The sequence below is a fragment of the Leopardus geoffroyi genome, chromosome B4 (genome assembly GCF_018350155.1).
Source record: "Leopardus geoffroyi isolate Oge1 chromosome B4, O.geoffroyi_Oge1_pat1.0, whole genome shotgun sequence".
Lineage (NCBI taxonomy): Eukaryota > Metazoa > Chordata > Mammalia > Carnivora > Felidae > Leopardus > Leopardus geoffroyi.
In genome coordinates this window covers 112,352,797-112,368,007 of record NC_059341.1, presented here as the reverse complement: position 1 = coordinate 112,368,007, position 15,211 = coordinate 112,352,797, and the positions used below count along the sequence as shown (strand labels likewise).

Below are 15,211 nucleotides of genomic sequence, written 5' to 3'. Positions count from 1 at the left end.
CAATTTATACTTCACACAACAATTTAAATGAGATCAATTATTACTACCATACTCTATGGTGCTTTAAATCCCTTCTGTTTTAGAAAGGTTTCTGTTGCACTTAGAATAGTACTAGTCTTCTGGCTATGTTACTTTAATAATCTCTTTGTTTCCCTCCAGTATAAGATTACTGAATATATAGCGTGTTTATACTGACCCCTCAGGATGTAGAATAGTCCCTGCAAGTAGTAGATGTTAAGTAAATATAGGGTGGGGAACAGACTATTGTTACAAAACTCTTAACTTCATTATATTTAGATTATGTGAGTTTATTCTGCGTTTATGGAAATTAATTTCCCCCAAAGTGGAATTAAAACCTGTAATGTCCAGTTTATAACTTGTCATCCCCTTACTGAGCTCAATCACTGTTACTCTGTAGTATATGCTTTGATCCATTGTACCTTCTTAGGCCCTCCCAAACAAGTTTGTAAGATACACCAACAAATATTAATTCCTCTGCCCCAACTGCCACAGACATTAAGTGACATGCGTAAAATTTCAGTAGGTGAACTGGAATCTAGGTCTTCTAGTTTGTAACCCAGATGACTTTATTGATGTAGTGTCTTAGGTGAGTGCTTGTATGTGTGGTAGTGGTTTAGAAGAATTACAGTAACCTTTAGGACCAGCTGCTTTTTTAATTCCCAGATTCCCTCCAGATACATTTTTTTTAGAGTTTATTTTGAGGTGGAGGCAGAGAGAGAGGAAGAGAGAATCCCAAGCAGGCTCTGCACTGATGCTCCTGGATGCAGGGCCAGATGCAGGGCTTGAGCCCACCAACCAGGAGATCATGACCTGAGCCCAGATCAGCAGTGGGACACTTGCCTGACTGAGCCACCCAGGCACCCTTTCGGATAGGCTTTTAAGCTCTCTTTAGCTCTGTGGCTCTTTTTATCAGCATTAACATAAAATGTTGGCCTCCGTTATAATTAATGTAGGTTTGGGTCAATTATTTTTATAGTTATAGTGGTGCTACTTAAAACTACTAGGTGTTATATACTTGTAATAAATAGTAGGTTCTATTAAGTGTGAGTTAAACTGATAAAACCAATATCTTCAGATTTCATAGAAAAAGAAGATTGGAGACTGACAGCTAGGGAAGGTTGTCTTTTATTTTTTCTAGTAAGGTCATTGAAATACAAGATATAACAAACTTACTATCTTTTTATAAGAGAAAGGGCACTTAAATTTAAAAAGCAGCAAGCACATAATCTCAGAACATCTCAAAGTTTAGTCCTTTAAAACAAATTTTGTTTTGTGGAAAACCTTACTGCATTGATTCCTCTGTCCCTCAATTAAACCATAGACCAGTGTTAACTGGTTTCAGCCAGGTGTGATTGGGGAGCATTGCTCTAGTCTGAAGAAACTGTGGATTCTAAATTACAGTTTGCAAGTTTCTTCTCTCATATTCTCTTTCCGTCAGTCACAATTACTACAATCCTTTCATTCCTTTCTTTCTATTGAACTGTCTCAAAGCCTGGAGCTCTGTGGAAGCTTTCAGATGATGACTTTTGTCATCAGAAATCTCAAATCTTTCTGCCCAGTATGGATGGACCTTGTTACAATTGCTAATGAAAACATTCTCTGGAATCTTACTGATACCTTTAACCAAATAAATAATTACTTTAAAATGTCTGTGTTCATTTCTTATTGTTTATTCTAAAAGCGTACTTTCTTTGTTCTCTCTCTTCTACTCTCTGCTTGCCTCCACACTGAGATTACTAGTCGAAACACCTAAAACCAAGAGCCTCCCAGTAATCTGCTGTTTTCCTGTCTCGCTCCTTTGCTGTTCTCTTGGGATGAGCTCTTGCCAAAAAAAGAGTTTATGTTAACTAAATTAATTATAAATTTAAATTTATGATGATAAATTGAAAGTTGTATCATTCTGATATCTTTGCCTTCTTTGATATTTTTAAGCAGACTCAGAAACATGTCATTTGTCACTCCTGCCTGTTTTCATACCTCCCACAAAAATATAAATGTGTATGTACTTCGCTTTAGCTATTTGGGATATATCTGGGTTTGATTGGATCAGCACGGTTAAGTTTGAGGAGGACCTGCTTGATGGGGTAAGGGAAAGGCAAAATTCATGTCATCCAACTCTCTCTTAACCTCTTTCCTCATAACCTTCCAATTCCACATTCCAGGCAATAAATATTATGTCCTATCATGCACCTTTTCCCTTACAGTGACAGTGGGCGCTATCAGTCAATAGAAGTACCTGTTTCTCAAGCTGAAAATCCTAAAAATAAAATTCAAAAGAAAGGTCATCCCATAATTTCCTTTTTTTTTTTTTTGTGACTTGCAAATCATTTATCAGTCCATGTATAACAGACATTTTAATGGAGAAATTTTAGAGCTTGTGATAAATGTTTCATTGTTCTTTAGTAAATAAGAGTGAAAATCAAAGACTTTCTCTGATTAGGGTGACCGAGATGCTGTAAGTAAATCAAATAAATACATAATTCCCCATTTTGGGAGGGAAAACATCATAAGTAAGGGTCAGGGAAATTATTAATTCCAATATAAAACCCATCCAACTGTCATATCACTCTGGTCTCTGGCAGCCTACAAGATGGTATAAGGTAATATGATCAAAAATGAACATTTTGGAAAAGTGAAAATTTTTAATCCAGTCTTGACCTGTCTACGTGAATTGTTCTTTTAAAGCACTGTGCATGTTTTTCAGTGATTTAAATTCTGTTCATTTGATATAATGTGTAAAAGTCAGTTTGATTGGGTCTTATGAATTGGAATCTGAAGTGCAATGAATGAAGGGGCACCTGGGTGGCTCAGTCGGTTGAGCATCCAACTTCAGCTCGGGTCATGATCTCATGGTCTGTGGGTTCGAGCCCTGCATTGGGCTCTGTGCTGACAGCTCAGAGCCTGGAGCCTGCTTGGGATTCTCTTTCCCCCTCTCTCCCTGCCCCTCCCTGCTCATGCTTTGTGTGTGTGTGTGTGTGTGTGTGTGTGTGTGTGTGTGTGTGTGTGTCTCTCTCTCTCTCTCTCAAAAATAAGTAAACATCAAAAAAAATTTTTTTAAATAAAGTGTAATGAATTAATGTTTTGAGTAAAATAGGTATTTCCTTTTGTAAGTAATGAAACTTTTCACTGAAATTTGTTTCTTTTCACTAGGTTTGAGCGGAAACCCTGCAGATATAGAGAGAAGAGAAGCAGTGTTTGGAAAGAATTTTATACCTCCTAAAAAGCCAAAAACCTTTCTTCAATTAGTATGGGAAGCATTACAAGATGTCACTTTAATTATATTAGAAATTGCAGCCATAGTATCGTTGGGCCTTTCTTTTTATCAACCTCCAGAAGGGGATAATGCACGTAAGTAAATTGGGGAGGGGGGAAAAAAAAAAAAGACTTTCATGTGTGATGTTAATAAATTCAATTCATTTGCTTAATTAAAATATAATAATAGGTTGGCATTTGGGAGGGAAAACATAAGTAAAGGTCAGGGAGTGTGCTAGATAGCATTCTAGCAGTGTTTTTAATTGTTCTTTAAATATACCATCTCAGATAATTTTACAATAACCCTATGAGCTAGTGTCACTTCCACGTTTGATACAGAGGTTAAATAACCTGCCAATGTGTGTATGCCACGTGTTGGCAAAGAGCTAAGTCACATATACAGTGTGGTTTGTGCCATCATGGTTTTTAAGGTCTTTGAACATTAAATTGAAATAATTACAGTTTTTAATTTTGGGGTTTTTTTTTAATCTTTTGGAAATCATTACGAAAGCAAAATTCTGTTCTCTTCCCTGATTCATTATTTTTCAAGTTCTTAAATTGTTATTATAGGCATGATTCGGGTAATTGCCTTGCCATTCTAGAAATGTTTATACTACAACTTATCTTGACCAAGGGAAAAGTACATCATACAGTGGTAGATCTGCTTTAACTTGTAGCTACAATGGTTTTGTCTTTCTCCTGCCTATGTCCTTCATTTCTCTTTTAAAATTTCTTACTCTCTTTTTAATCAATTTATTTAAAATAGATAGTCCTTGACAGTACATTCTATAACTGCTAAGAAACCTAGCTTGGGTTTTGGTCACTATATTTAAATAGCTATAGAGTGAACCAGTAGTATTTTGTATATCAGGAGAGCGATATACCAATATTTTTCTTTGTAAAAACTTTATTCTTAAGCCTTTCAAGTTATGAAGAGTTAAATAAACATTAGCTAACTCTAAAAGTTGGGTTAAGTAAAAATTTAAAGTAATGCCATTAAAGGTATGCCTGGAGCTCATGTGAGAGTTGTGTTTTTTGTTTGTTTATTTTAGAAAGTAGGTCACTGAAGAAGTCAGTTTATCGGAGAGCAAGGTTTTTCAGCAACAGCTTTGTTTACATTTTACACCAGAGCATTCTTTGTCACCCTGCACTGTACTACCCTCCAGCTGAGGCCACCAGAACTTTTCCAGACATTGCCAGGTTTCTGATAGGGGGCAAAATTGTCTATGGTTGAGAGTCACTTGTCTAAATAAGAAAAAATTTAGGTAATATTCTTGTCAACATTGAGCCAAATTATTTTTTAAACTTTTGTTTTTATTAAATAAATAATACATATTTTGCTGTAGAAATATTAGGAGGGAAAAATGACAATTCATGGGAAATAATATTCACCGAAAATCTCACTTCTTAGAGATTACTGCTATACCATTTTCATATTCTCCCAGATTTTAAAATATGTTTTGTATGTCTGTGGGTACTCACGTATGTGTATGTGTGCATATGTGGGTAGGCACGCGGGCGTGTAACTGTGTGTATATGAAATGTTTTATATGAAAAGGGAAGGTCATACCATGTTCATCAACATATAGGTAAATTCTGTAGCGTTCAATTTACCCAACTATCATTATAGAATATTGGGAATTGGTATTCTAGAATTCAGCGAGTTCGCAGATTATGAAATGTTTCTTTACTTTTAACATTTTTTTCCCTAAGATTATAAGAAGACTAAAGAAAAATATTTTCAACAGGAATGGATTTTGTTACTAACAAGGACAAATCTTCTTGGAATTTGGACTGCTTCATTTGTAGGATGTAGTGACAAGCCCTTTCCCAAATTTGCTTAAGGAGAATACTGGCATTAGATCCAACTGGAAAGATACTCTAAAATTGTCAGTGTCATAAGACACTTTAAAAACAGTCAAAATCTGCTAGAAGGTGTTAGTAAAACATACAAAGATATTTTTGTTCCACGGTGAAATGTTAGTATTTGCATTTTTTTAACATTTATTAGTGTACTTCATGTGTCTTTTCATCATGTATATTTTAACACTAAGTAGTAAATCTGTAGTCATAGACTATATTATCAAAATTTCTTACTAGTACTGATGGTATAAAAATAAGCATTATAACCCATATAATAAATACATCTTTAGTTACTAGTATAATACCAAGGTTCTCAAACCTTTTGGTCTGAGGGCCACTTTATACTCAAAATGCTAAGGACTCCACAAACAGATTTTGATTATATGAGCTATATCTGTAGATATTTACTGTATTCTTAATTAAAATTGAGAAATTTAAAAATATTGTATCAGTGCATTTAAGTTGTATCTAAGTGTTATATTATAATAAATATAATTGCTATAATTATTAATGAAATCTTAAGTGAAATTATGAAGAGAGAATTAGCAGTATTCTTCATTTCCTTGTATCTCTTTAAGGTCTGGCATAATTGAAGATAATCTTCTTGTGCATTTAGTGTCTTGTGTTAGCACATGTAGTGTAGTCTTTGGAAAATTCCACTACACATTCCTGAAATAGAATGCGAATTACATCTTGGTATTATTACATAGTTTTGACCTTGGGGGATCCTCCTGGGGTTCCTAGACAACACTTTTTGAGAACTGATTCTTTATACTGTTAATGTACATACTTGATGCACCATCCAAGAAATAGCCCAAATGGAGAATTTTAAGAACGGAATATTTGCCTTATGGTAGAGCACAGACTGAATTTAGATTGTGCATCTCTCTCAGGTGAATATGTTTACAGGGGAACACCTTTGGTTAAATAGATTTTTATTGTATTTATACTCCGACTTTACTGAAAGCATAGGACAGTCCTTTTGTAACTTTGATTTTTGCAATTATTTTTTCACTGCAGGTACTCTAAAAATTTGTAACGATCAGCAGCAGGAAAAGGATTTAATTTTTGGAAGTATTTTACTACCATCTGTTTCAAAATCATTCTAAATTTATCTGTAATTTAAGGTAGAACTATATATGAAATGAAATATGGCATCAACTTGTTTCATGTTCTCTTTTGAAATATTTAGTCATGTAGTTTTAAATATGCATGTGAGATTTAAAGCTGAAAATGATATAATTGTCTCATAATTCTTTTCCCCTTAATCTCTGTTGCATTGATCTTTAAACTTTTTTTGGTTGTATACCTTATCAGGAAGAAATATGAGCATATATTCAAAGGATGCATTTATGAATTATATATATGTAAAGCTATCTACATAATGTATGTATAATGTTTATAATATGTATAGTTTTAAACATATGCAAAAATATAAACTGAAATGTTAAAAAGATGAAATGAGGTTTAAAATTTTGATGTTTAGTAACCATAAAATATCATTATTGATAGCCTGATTGAATATACATTATTTTATAATTTTGATTTAACCTTGATTTCTCTTGATTTGGGTCTGAGTTTGCTTTATTTCAGAACTTGGTTTTGTTTTGTTTTGTTTTTAATTTTTTTTTTAACGTTTTTTTTAATTTATTTTTGAGACAGAGAGAGACAGAGCATGAATGAGGGAGGGTAGAGAGAGAGGGAGACACAGAATCGGAAGCAGGCTCCAGGCTCTGAGCCATCAGCCCAGAGCCCGACGCGGGGCTCAAACTCACAGACCGCGAGATCGTGACCTGAGCTGAAGTCGGACGCTTAACTGACTGAGCCACCCAGGCACCCCTAGAACTTGGTTTTAATGTTTCTCACAGCTGAAAAGAAACTTACAACATTTTGTAAATCCACATGCAAGAAGTGTACTCACTAATGATATCTTCACTCCCATCCACCAGTTACACAAAATTTTTTTGACATATGACTGGTAAATTCCATCTTCTTTTTAAAATTTTTTTTTTAATGTTTATTTTTGAGAGAGAGAGAGAGACAGTACAAGTGGGGGAAGGGCAGAGAGAGAAAAGAGAGACAGACAGACAGAATCGGAAGCAGGCTCCAGGCTTTGAGTTGTAAGCACAGAGACCAACGTGGGGCTTGAACTCACGAACAGTGAGATCATAACCTGAGCCGAAGTCAGATACTTAACTGACTGAGCCACCCAGGTGCCCCCCCCGCCCGGTCCATCTTCTGCTTTCAATGTATTGTTCTTACATACTATTAGAAAGTATTGCATTTTTACATTTTTAACCAATGAGATCAAACCCGTTGAAATGCTTCATTGGGAAGATAATATTTTAGCTATATTTCAAGTTGGTGAAAGTGGTCAACATGGCATTTCAACTCTCATCCTGACTTGGTCTACCTGGAGTACATCTCGAGTCTTCTGGGCAGGTGGAAGGGGAAGGAGAAACTGTCCTACCACTTCTGTTTCGAACATTGTAAACCATAAATTCATTTAACTGGTTATTGTGTACAATGGTACGTGGTCATTTCTTCAGTCTGAATGTAATTCAAAGAGAGGTTTTAATATTTGGTTGGAGAAGCCAGCACTCTCAATGGATTGTCCAGCCATCTCCTTTGGAGAACATACTCTTGTACCTATTGATGGCTGAATCCTGCTGATGGTCCTCAGGATTTTGGGGTTTTTTTGTTTGTTTTGTTTTGTTTTGTTTTGTTTTGTTTTGTTTTGTTTTGTTTTGTTTTAATCTCATCATTCCTTCCATTTCACCACCACTAGTTGATTTTATTCTAGTCTCTGTCTTCTCTGACCTCATCTGTCCCACATAGTTCTCCTGGATTAGTCTTTATTCAGCATCTTTATACTTCACATCATTTCTTTGGCTCATGCACTGTATTCTGGAACATGCTTTAATCGTTCCTAGTATCATTCATTTACTCATTCTTTTCTTCTGAATAATTTTTTTCCTGCTTTACATGTCCTAAGAGAACCACTGATTTTTCAGACTTTTCAGCTCAACCCTCAGTAAGAAAGAACTTTAAAGAGGAGTGCAGAACCTATTCATTCATGTGAATTTGACCCAATGGAAACTTTCAAGAAAAAAATGCTTACCTTTATTATACGTATATCCTTTTTATTTTGTTCTGTTTCGTTTTTCAAAATGCTAGTCATGAGCCACTGAATTGATTTTAGACTCCAAACAGATTATAACCCGCAGTCAAAACAGCACTATTTCACTGTTCTTTCTTCAACATCTTTTACCTTAAATTTTGAGTTTTGGGGGGTTCTTTCCCCCTCCATTCTTCTGTGAACTTTTTTGTGCCATAAAGCCTTTTTACTGATTTTAATCTTTCCCTGGAATACTCTTTAATCTTTCCCTGGAATGCTCTTCCTGGAATGCTTTAAAGCGATTATATGGCTAGTTCCTTTTTATCACTTGGCTCCTAGCTCAAACATCATGGACACCTCAGAGGGACCTTCTGTGTTCACACAACCAGTTACTTCCTTTCTTCATTTGATAGCATATCACCGCCCTTTGTTTTCTTTATGGCACTTACCATATTGATTGTTTGTTTTATTACGTGAATTCATTGAATTCAATGAATCAATCATTGAAATTGATTATTTGTTTTATTACGTGAATTCTTCATACACTGTCTGCACCTACCAATCTAAGTATGGGTTTTGTGAGGAGAGGGAGCTTGGGTCTTGTTTACTGCCATGTCCTCAGATCCTAAAATTATGCCTGGCATCTAGAGTAGATGCCCAAATAGTTGGATTGAGTAGCACTTTGCTTACCTTTTCATGTTATGGAAACCAAGTTTTGTTTGTACTCCTGTAAAATTTATACAATAAGTAAGCATGATTCGTGGGTTTTCATGTATATCTTGTCTAACATATGTAATGATTAATAGCATTAACCATTTTTCTCAGTCACTGGTCTACCTGCTTTCCAAATGTTCTCTCATTTAATCCTCAGGACTCTGGGGTAGGTGGTGTTGACAGATTAAGAACTTGCCTTGAGGCTGAGGTTTAATCTTCCTCAGTGTCCTTATGCTTATCTTAGTGCCCTAGATTGCCTCCCTGTCCTGAGGGTGAGAATCTTCATAGGCAGGGAACTTGAAATTGACGTAGTTTGCATTCTTGCCATTATGGAATGCTTTGAGTTCAGTAAAGTACTTAGAGTAAAATTAGCAAGGTATGTAAACATCATAATTAACTTATTGCTTGTCTTTGCCATCAATTCAGAATCTTTTTTTGATTAGCATTTTCTTTCTTTTCATATAGTTTGTGGAGAAGTTTCTGTTGGAGAGGAAGAAGGTGAAGGTGAAACTGGTTGGATTGAAGGAGCTGCAATCCTCTTATCAGTAGTGTGTGTGGTGTTAGTAACAGCTTTCAATGACTGGAGTAAGGAAAAACAGTTTAGAGGTTTGCAGAGTCGAATTGAACAAGAACAGAAGTTCACAGTCATCAGGGGTGGTCAGGTCATTCAGATACCTGTAGCTGACATTACTGTTGGAGATATTGCTCAGGTGAAATACGGTAAGTGAAAAAGAGCAACCCCTTTTAGGTTAGAGGTAAAGTCATTGTAATCTTGTTTACAGTGTGCATTACAGTTGCTCTTTGTTTTAGGTGATCTTCTTCCTGCTGATGGCATACTAATTCAAGGCAATGATCTTAAAATTGATGAAAGTTCATTGACTGGTGAATCTGATCATGTCAAGAAGTCTTTAGATAAGGATCCCTTACTTCTATCAGGTATGAATTGCTTTTGTATCTTTGAACTTTTTTCTCTTCCACTGTCAGCAAACAGTTTTGCCTAAGAGCCTACATGGTGAAGGATTCTGTATTTTATGTTAGCTTCTACCCTTATAATCCTTAGGGAGTTGTTTTGGGTTTTTTTTTTCCTCTAAGTTGCCAGAGATATTATTATCTTATTGCCAGAGATATTAGAGGTCTTTGAATCCAGAGTCATATTTTACAAATGAGGAACATGAAAAAAAAAAAATCAAGAGATTTTGAGAGTCAGTGATGTCAGTTAGTGATAAAACTAAAATATAAGCGTGATGACTTCTGTTGTGTTTTCCTGTATGACATTTATTCTTAAGGCCTGTTGATGTGTAAAATTAAAGAATGATTATTTTTCATTGTTTATTTTTGGTAATGTTTATTTTTGAGAGAGAAAGAGAGAGACAGAGCATGAGCCGGGGAGAAGCAGAGAAAAAAGGAGACACAGAATCTAAACAGGCTCCAGGCTCTGAGGTGTCAGCACAGAGCCTGATGTGGGGCTCAAACTCGTGAACAGCGAGATCAGGACCTGAGCCGAAGTCAGATGCTCAACCGACTGAGCCACCCAGTCGCCCAGAATGATTGTATTTTTAAAGCAAATTAATGAACTGTCTATGGTGATCTATAAAGGATAGGGTTTTGTTGTGTTTTTTTTTTTTTAAGAAACCGATAAAATCCTTAAAATTTGTCTAATCCGACTCCCGCATTTAACTGTCAAGGAATAAATCTGAGATAAACTATTTATTGAAGATCACATGGCTAATCAACAGTAGGCCCAGAAGTAGCACCACATGTACTAGGGAGGATTGAATTTGCACACAAGTAGGACATGTTCTGAGAATGAAGAGGATTGGTACAGGTGAGGGCACTATTTGAAATGGGGAGCTGGGTGTCAACTTGGGAGGCTCTTGTAACAGTAACTGTGATAGCCTGACCTGAGGTTAATGAGAAATGAAACGGAAGGGATGATGGGAAGATTCACAGGCGGCCTTCTAAAATGTCACGTGAGAGGAAGCAAGAGTACCACAGCTTGCCTCCAAAAGTATGCCAGTTCTTTTACGTTGGATTTCCAGGTTTTTACTCTTAATTTTCTAGTATTATTATAGAATTTACAAAATTGCCTGTAGGACAGTTGTTTACATGTGTTTATTAGATCGAATTATACCAGAATTTGGAACAAGCAGAAGGTTGCCTATTTGTCTTCTATTATCATTTTCAGATATTAGTGGAGGGCTAACATTTTATACATTGTAAGGAGATTTCTGCTGATTTAACTGTGTGATAACTTGGCAGCTATAATTTTTCAGTTCTTTGTGAATTTTGTATTTTGATTGATTGAACATGGCTTCACTGAAACCAGAGTCACTGTGACAAGAATCCGCTAAGTGAGAGTCACAACTTCCAGGTGTATATTTAAATTTAACTATTACCTTTTGAAGATTGGCAAACATGTGCCTAAAAAGCTTATTGCAAAACATCCTACCACTAAAAATCAGAGTAATTACATATGTATGCATTTATAAACACCATTATAAAAGGGTAGCGTTCCCAATTACAACAGACTTAACTTCTTCAGAAATATCTTGGGATTTTGTACGTACACCTTCAAAATCCTGCTCTACCAAGAACATTCTGTTTAGCCTTTTGTTTACATGGGTGTAGTTGTAATTCATTTCAAATAGACGGAAATATTCTTGGATATGTAAGTATGGTGTATTTAAGTATAATGTACACTCATTTTACTTATTCCTTGCTATACCTCTAAGAAACTATAATTATTAACCAAATAAAAGTCTGTAGTTTTTCCAAGGAAGGGAAGCAATCAAATCATACCTTAACCACCGTAGACTGTCTGGACCATGATATTTGGCAACCTGAGATGGTATTCTTGCCATTTTGCCATATATACTGCATGGACTTGTATGTACATCCAGCTCATTTACAAAGTGCGTATTAGCTTTTCAGGTTGATGTTCTTTAACTGAACGTTGGTCCTTTTCTATTTTAACAGAGATTGCTAGTAAGCTTTATGTCGACTCAGGTCCCTAACACACCAAGTGTACCACAAAAACTCTGTAAATTTTCCATGGTTAAGAAAAGACTGAAATAACTTTGCAGAGTCCCTTATCGTAATGTGGGTGGGAAAGTTTTTCTGCATTTATTTCCCTATTCCAAAAATGTAATAAAAAACATAAAATACATTTATTTTTAAATTTATTCTCATGATGCCATCTCTCACTGCTGTTCTTGGCTTTTTAAATTTAGATTTTTAAAGGCAGTTATTCAGTTAGCCGTGGGGATATGACCAGAACAAAAACTGTTTACTTTGCCTGAGCACATTAACTGCCATCATCTGATTACCTGTGGTAAGGAGGAACAGAACATAAAAAATTGAAATCTGCCAAAAGCCTGAATTGTCAGAAGAAAGAAATTGTCTTTTACATGTAGAAGTTCCTCATTAAATACTATTTCACTATCTTGAACTTCATTTCTTGTTTCCCTTGCCTTTTCACTGGCAGAGAAGCTAATAATTAGTGAAATATTCAGAATAGAGATTTTTTTTAAAAAGCAAGAAAACCAAAGGCCTAAAAAATTCACATTGGAGAAGTTCCCCAGTAATTAATAGACAAATATAAGTTTATAACTTCTGTAATAAGTACATATGCTTTATGACTTTATTTAACAAATAACCTCAGTGTATTGACTTGGTCTATTAGATGGTGATAGGGGCTATGGAACCTGTCCTCCACATGGTTGTAAACTAGGAGATCAAGGAAATATGTGATAACTATAAAGAAGACTGTTGAGAGTTCAGAAAAAAGAGTTGGTTTTGAAAGCTACTTAAAGTTCACAAAAATATTGCAGTAGAGAGATGAGAAGTCTTTTAATTAGTAAGGAAAGATGCAGGGATGTGGATGTACAAGTTGGAGAACAGTACCCTTTGGAGAGGGTTGGAGAATATGCCCTTTGTCTCCAGACAGGACTGGATTGAATCTTTGTCTTGCCACTTAATAGTTGTGTAACTTTGGGAAAATAGGAATAATAATGCCTAACATCTTGCAAGATTGTTGTAAGGGATAGTCAGAATACAGTCAGTGTTCCCATCTTTGTTCCCAGGCTTTCTATAATGGAATGTTATGTTAGAGTAGCGGATGAAAGTTTGAAAGGTTGGTTGGTCTCAAGGTGAAGACCTTGAACTTAATCCAGTAGGCAATGCAGAATCAAAGGTTTTTGAGCCATGAGACAATTATGGTAACATTCACATTTTAGGAAGATTAAAACTGATTTCAGGATGAACTGGAAAGACAGAGACTAGCTGGGAGGCTGTTGCAGTAATGTAGACTGGCTGGGATGAAAGCTGGCTTTAGGTACAGGTTTGGGGTTGGGTGTGGTAAATGGGACATTTGTTTTTCTCAGAGAAATGTCAATAATGATCACTGTAATAATTTTATAACTAAAAATAATGTGCATTCCTTGAACCCCCATGAATTCCAGGCAGTGTGCAGAGCGCTTTACATTTATTTGTAGGCTTACTTGACTCTCATTGTTTTTATCAACTGCAGGTACTATTATCCTCATTTTATGGGTGAGGAATTGAGGTATTATAATTTGCCCAATATCACATGGTGATAAATGAGTGGTGGAGTGAGCTTTGAATTCATATAACATGGATTACAGAGTTTAAACCTTAAACATAAGAATTTAGCCTTTATTTAATATCTTATTGAATTTATCTTGTTACATACTAGATATTAAAGACAATATGACTAAAATTTGAAATTTGAAAGTGGGAGGAAAAAATCCATAACGAATTTTCTGTCATAGGTACTCATGTAATGGAAGGCTCTGGAAGAATGGTAGTTACTGCTGTAGGTGTTAATTCTCAGACTGGAATTATCTTTACCTTACTTGGAGCTGGAGGTGAAGAGGAAGAGAAGAAAGATGAAAAGAAAAAGGAAAAGAAAAGTAAGATAAGCAATTTTCTTTGAGAATCAGTATTTGGAAATAAGGGAACTGGTTATAAGGACTGGTACAAAAATTTCACTTCTCTTAGGAAGTTCTGATATGAAAAGTTGTACAAAAAGTTAATTACTCACTGTAGTGCTTTCGAGTGGAGTGGAGTCCTCTCCATTTCTCAGTTTTTCTTGTTGACTTTACAGTCGATCAGGGGCCTTTAGTGACTATGTCAGTCCCCTTTACCATAGCCAGACAAATTCACCATCTCCTTGAACACTTTCATTGGCTTTGTTCTGTTTATTCTTTAGTTTTAGCATCTTTCTATTATCTGACCAGCAAAATGAATTAAACTCTAACTTCCTATTTGGTTATATTTTCTGCAAATTCATTGATAGCTTTTGGCCTCAGTGAGCTTTTAATCTATTTCAGGTTTTCTACTCTTCACATTTCCCAGTCCATACTTAAGTAGCTGGTTTTTGGATATAAGGTGAAGACTTTACTTTGATACCTGTTATGTCTATTTTGATACATTTAGTCCGAAGTGTTAGATAGGAAGTTTTTAGAAATTTGATCTTGACCCATTGTATCTGCTTGCTATCCCTACAAGTGATCTATCCTCAGCAAAAATTGATAACCATTAGTTTATGCACAAGGATCTCACAAGTAATAACTCCGTCGTATGTAAGGAGACAGCTCAGAATTACTTAGCTGGGGGGCATGTCACTTTTTTGAAAAAGCCCTCCCCAGCCTGCTTCTAAGTATCTGCTGTACTACCCTTTTCTCCCACTCCAGATTGCTCCTCTACAGGTTTTTCTCTTCAGGTTGACAGCAGTTTACTGTGGCTTAACCACTTGGATTTGTTTAATTTTACCTAAGATAGTAAGCCCATATTTCTCTCTTTCACACAAGCGCTTTGAGTTCTTCTAAAATAAAAACCTTGCTAAAACCTTGGCTTGCTGTAACTAAAACCATGTTTTTGATATTTGGATGTTTTGTTCTTTGGGTTTTGTCTTCAGTTTTGAAATTTTTAGTTCAAAAAAAAGTGTATCTGAAAAGTCGTGACTGCAAATGAATGTAACAAGACCCTCCTCGTAAGTTCTCCTGTCCCCAGTCCTCATGGCAGCCCTCGCTGTACCTCCCTAGGTTTAAGGTAGAGTGGAAGGCAGCTTAAATGTTGCCATTTACTGAATGCTATGTGCATTATCTCCTTAATACTCCCAGCCATATGACAGAAAGACATTATTCTTTTTATTGATGAGTAACCTGAGGCTTAAAGAGGTTAAGTACTTACTCCAGGTCAAAGATCTAGTAAGTGGCAGAT

The 15,211-nt window shown here is 35.6% G+C and overlaps 1 protein-coding gene across 4 annotated transcripts in view; it reads left to right on the top strand.

The window, feature by feature from the left end:
• ATP2B1 (ATPase plasma membrane Ca2+ transporting 1) overlaps positions 1 to 15,211 on the top strand; it is a 132,098-nt gene that overhangs the window by 75,643 nt on the left and 41,244 nt on the right. For all 4 annotated transcript variants that reach the window (XM_045465178.1, XM_045465175.1, XM_045465176.1 and 1 more), the window contains exons 3-6: positions 3,172 to 3,369; positions 9,434 to 9,688; positions 9,779 to 9,904; positions 13,759 to 13,899. In XM_045465178.1, the coding sequence (XP_045321134.1) occupies positions 3,172 to 3,369; positions 9,434 to 9,688; positions 9,779 to 9,904; positions 13,759 to 13,899 (720 nt within the window). The remainder of the gene's footprint in view (positions 1 to 3,171; positions 3,370 to 9,433; positions 9,689 to 9,778; positions 9,905 to 13,758; positions 13,900 to 15,211) is intronic.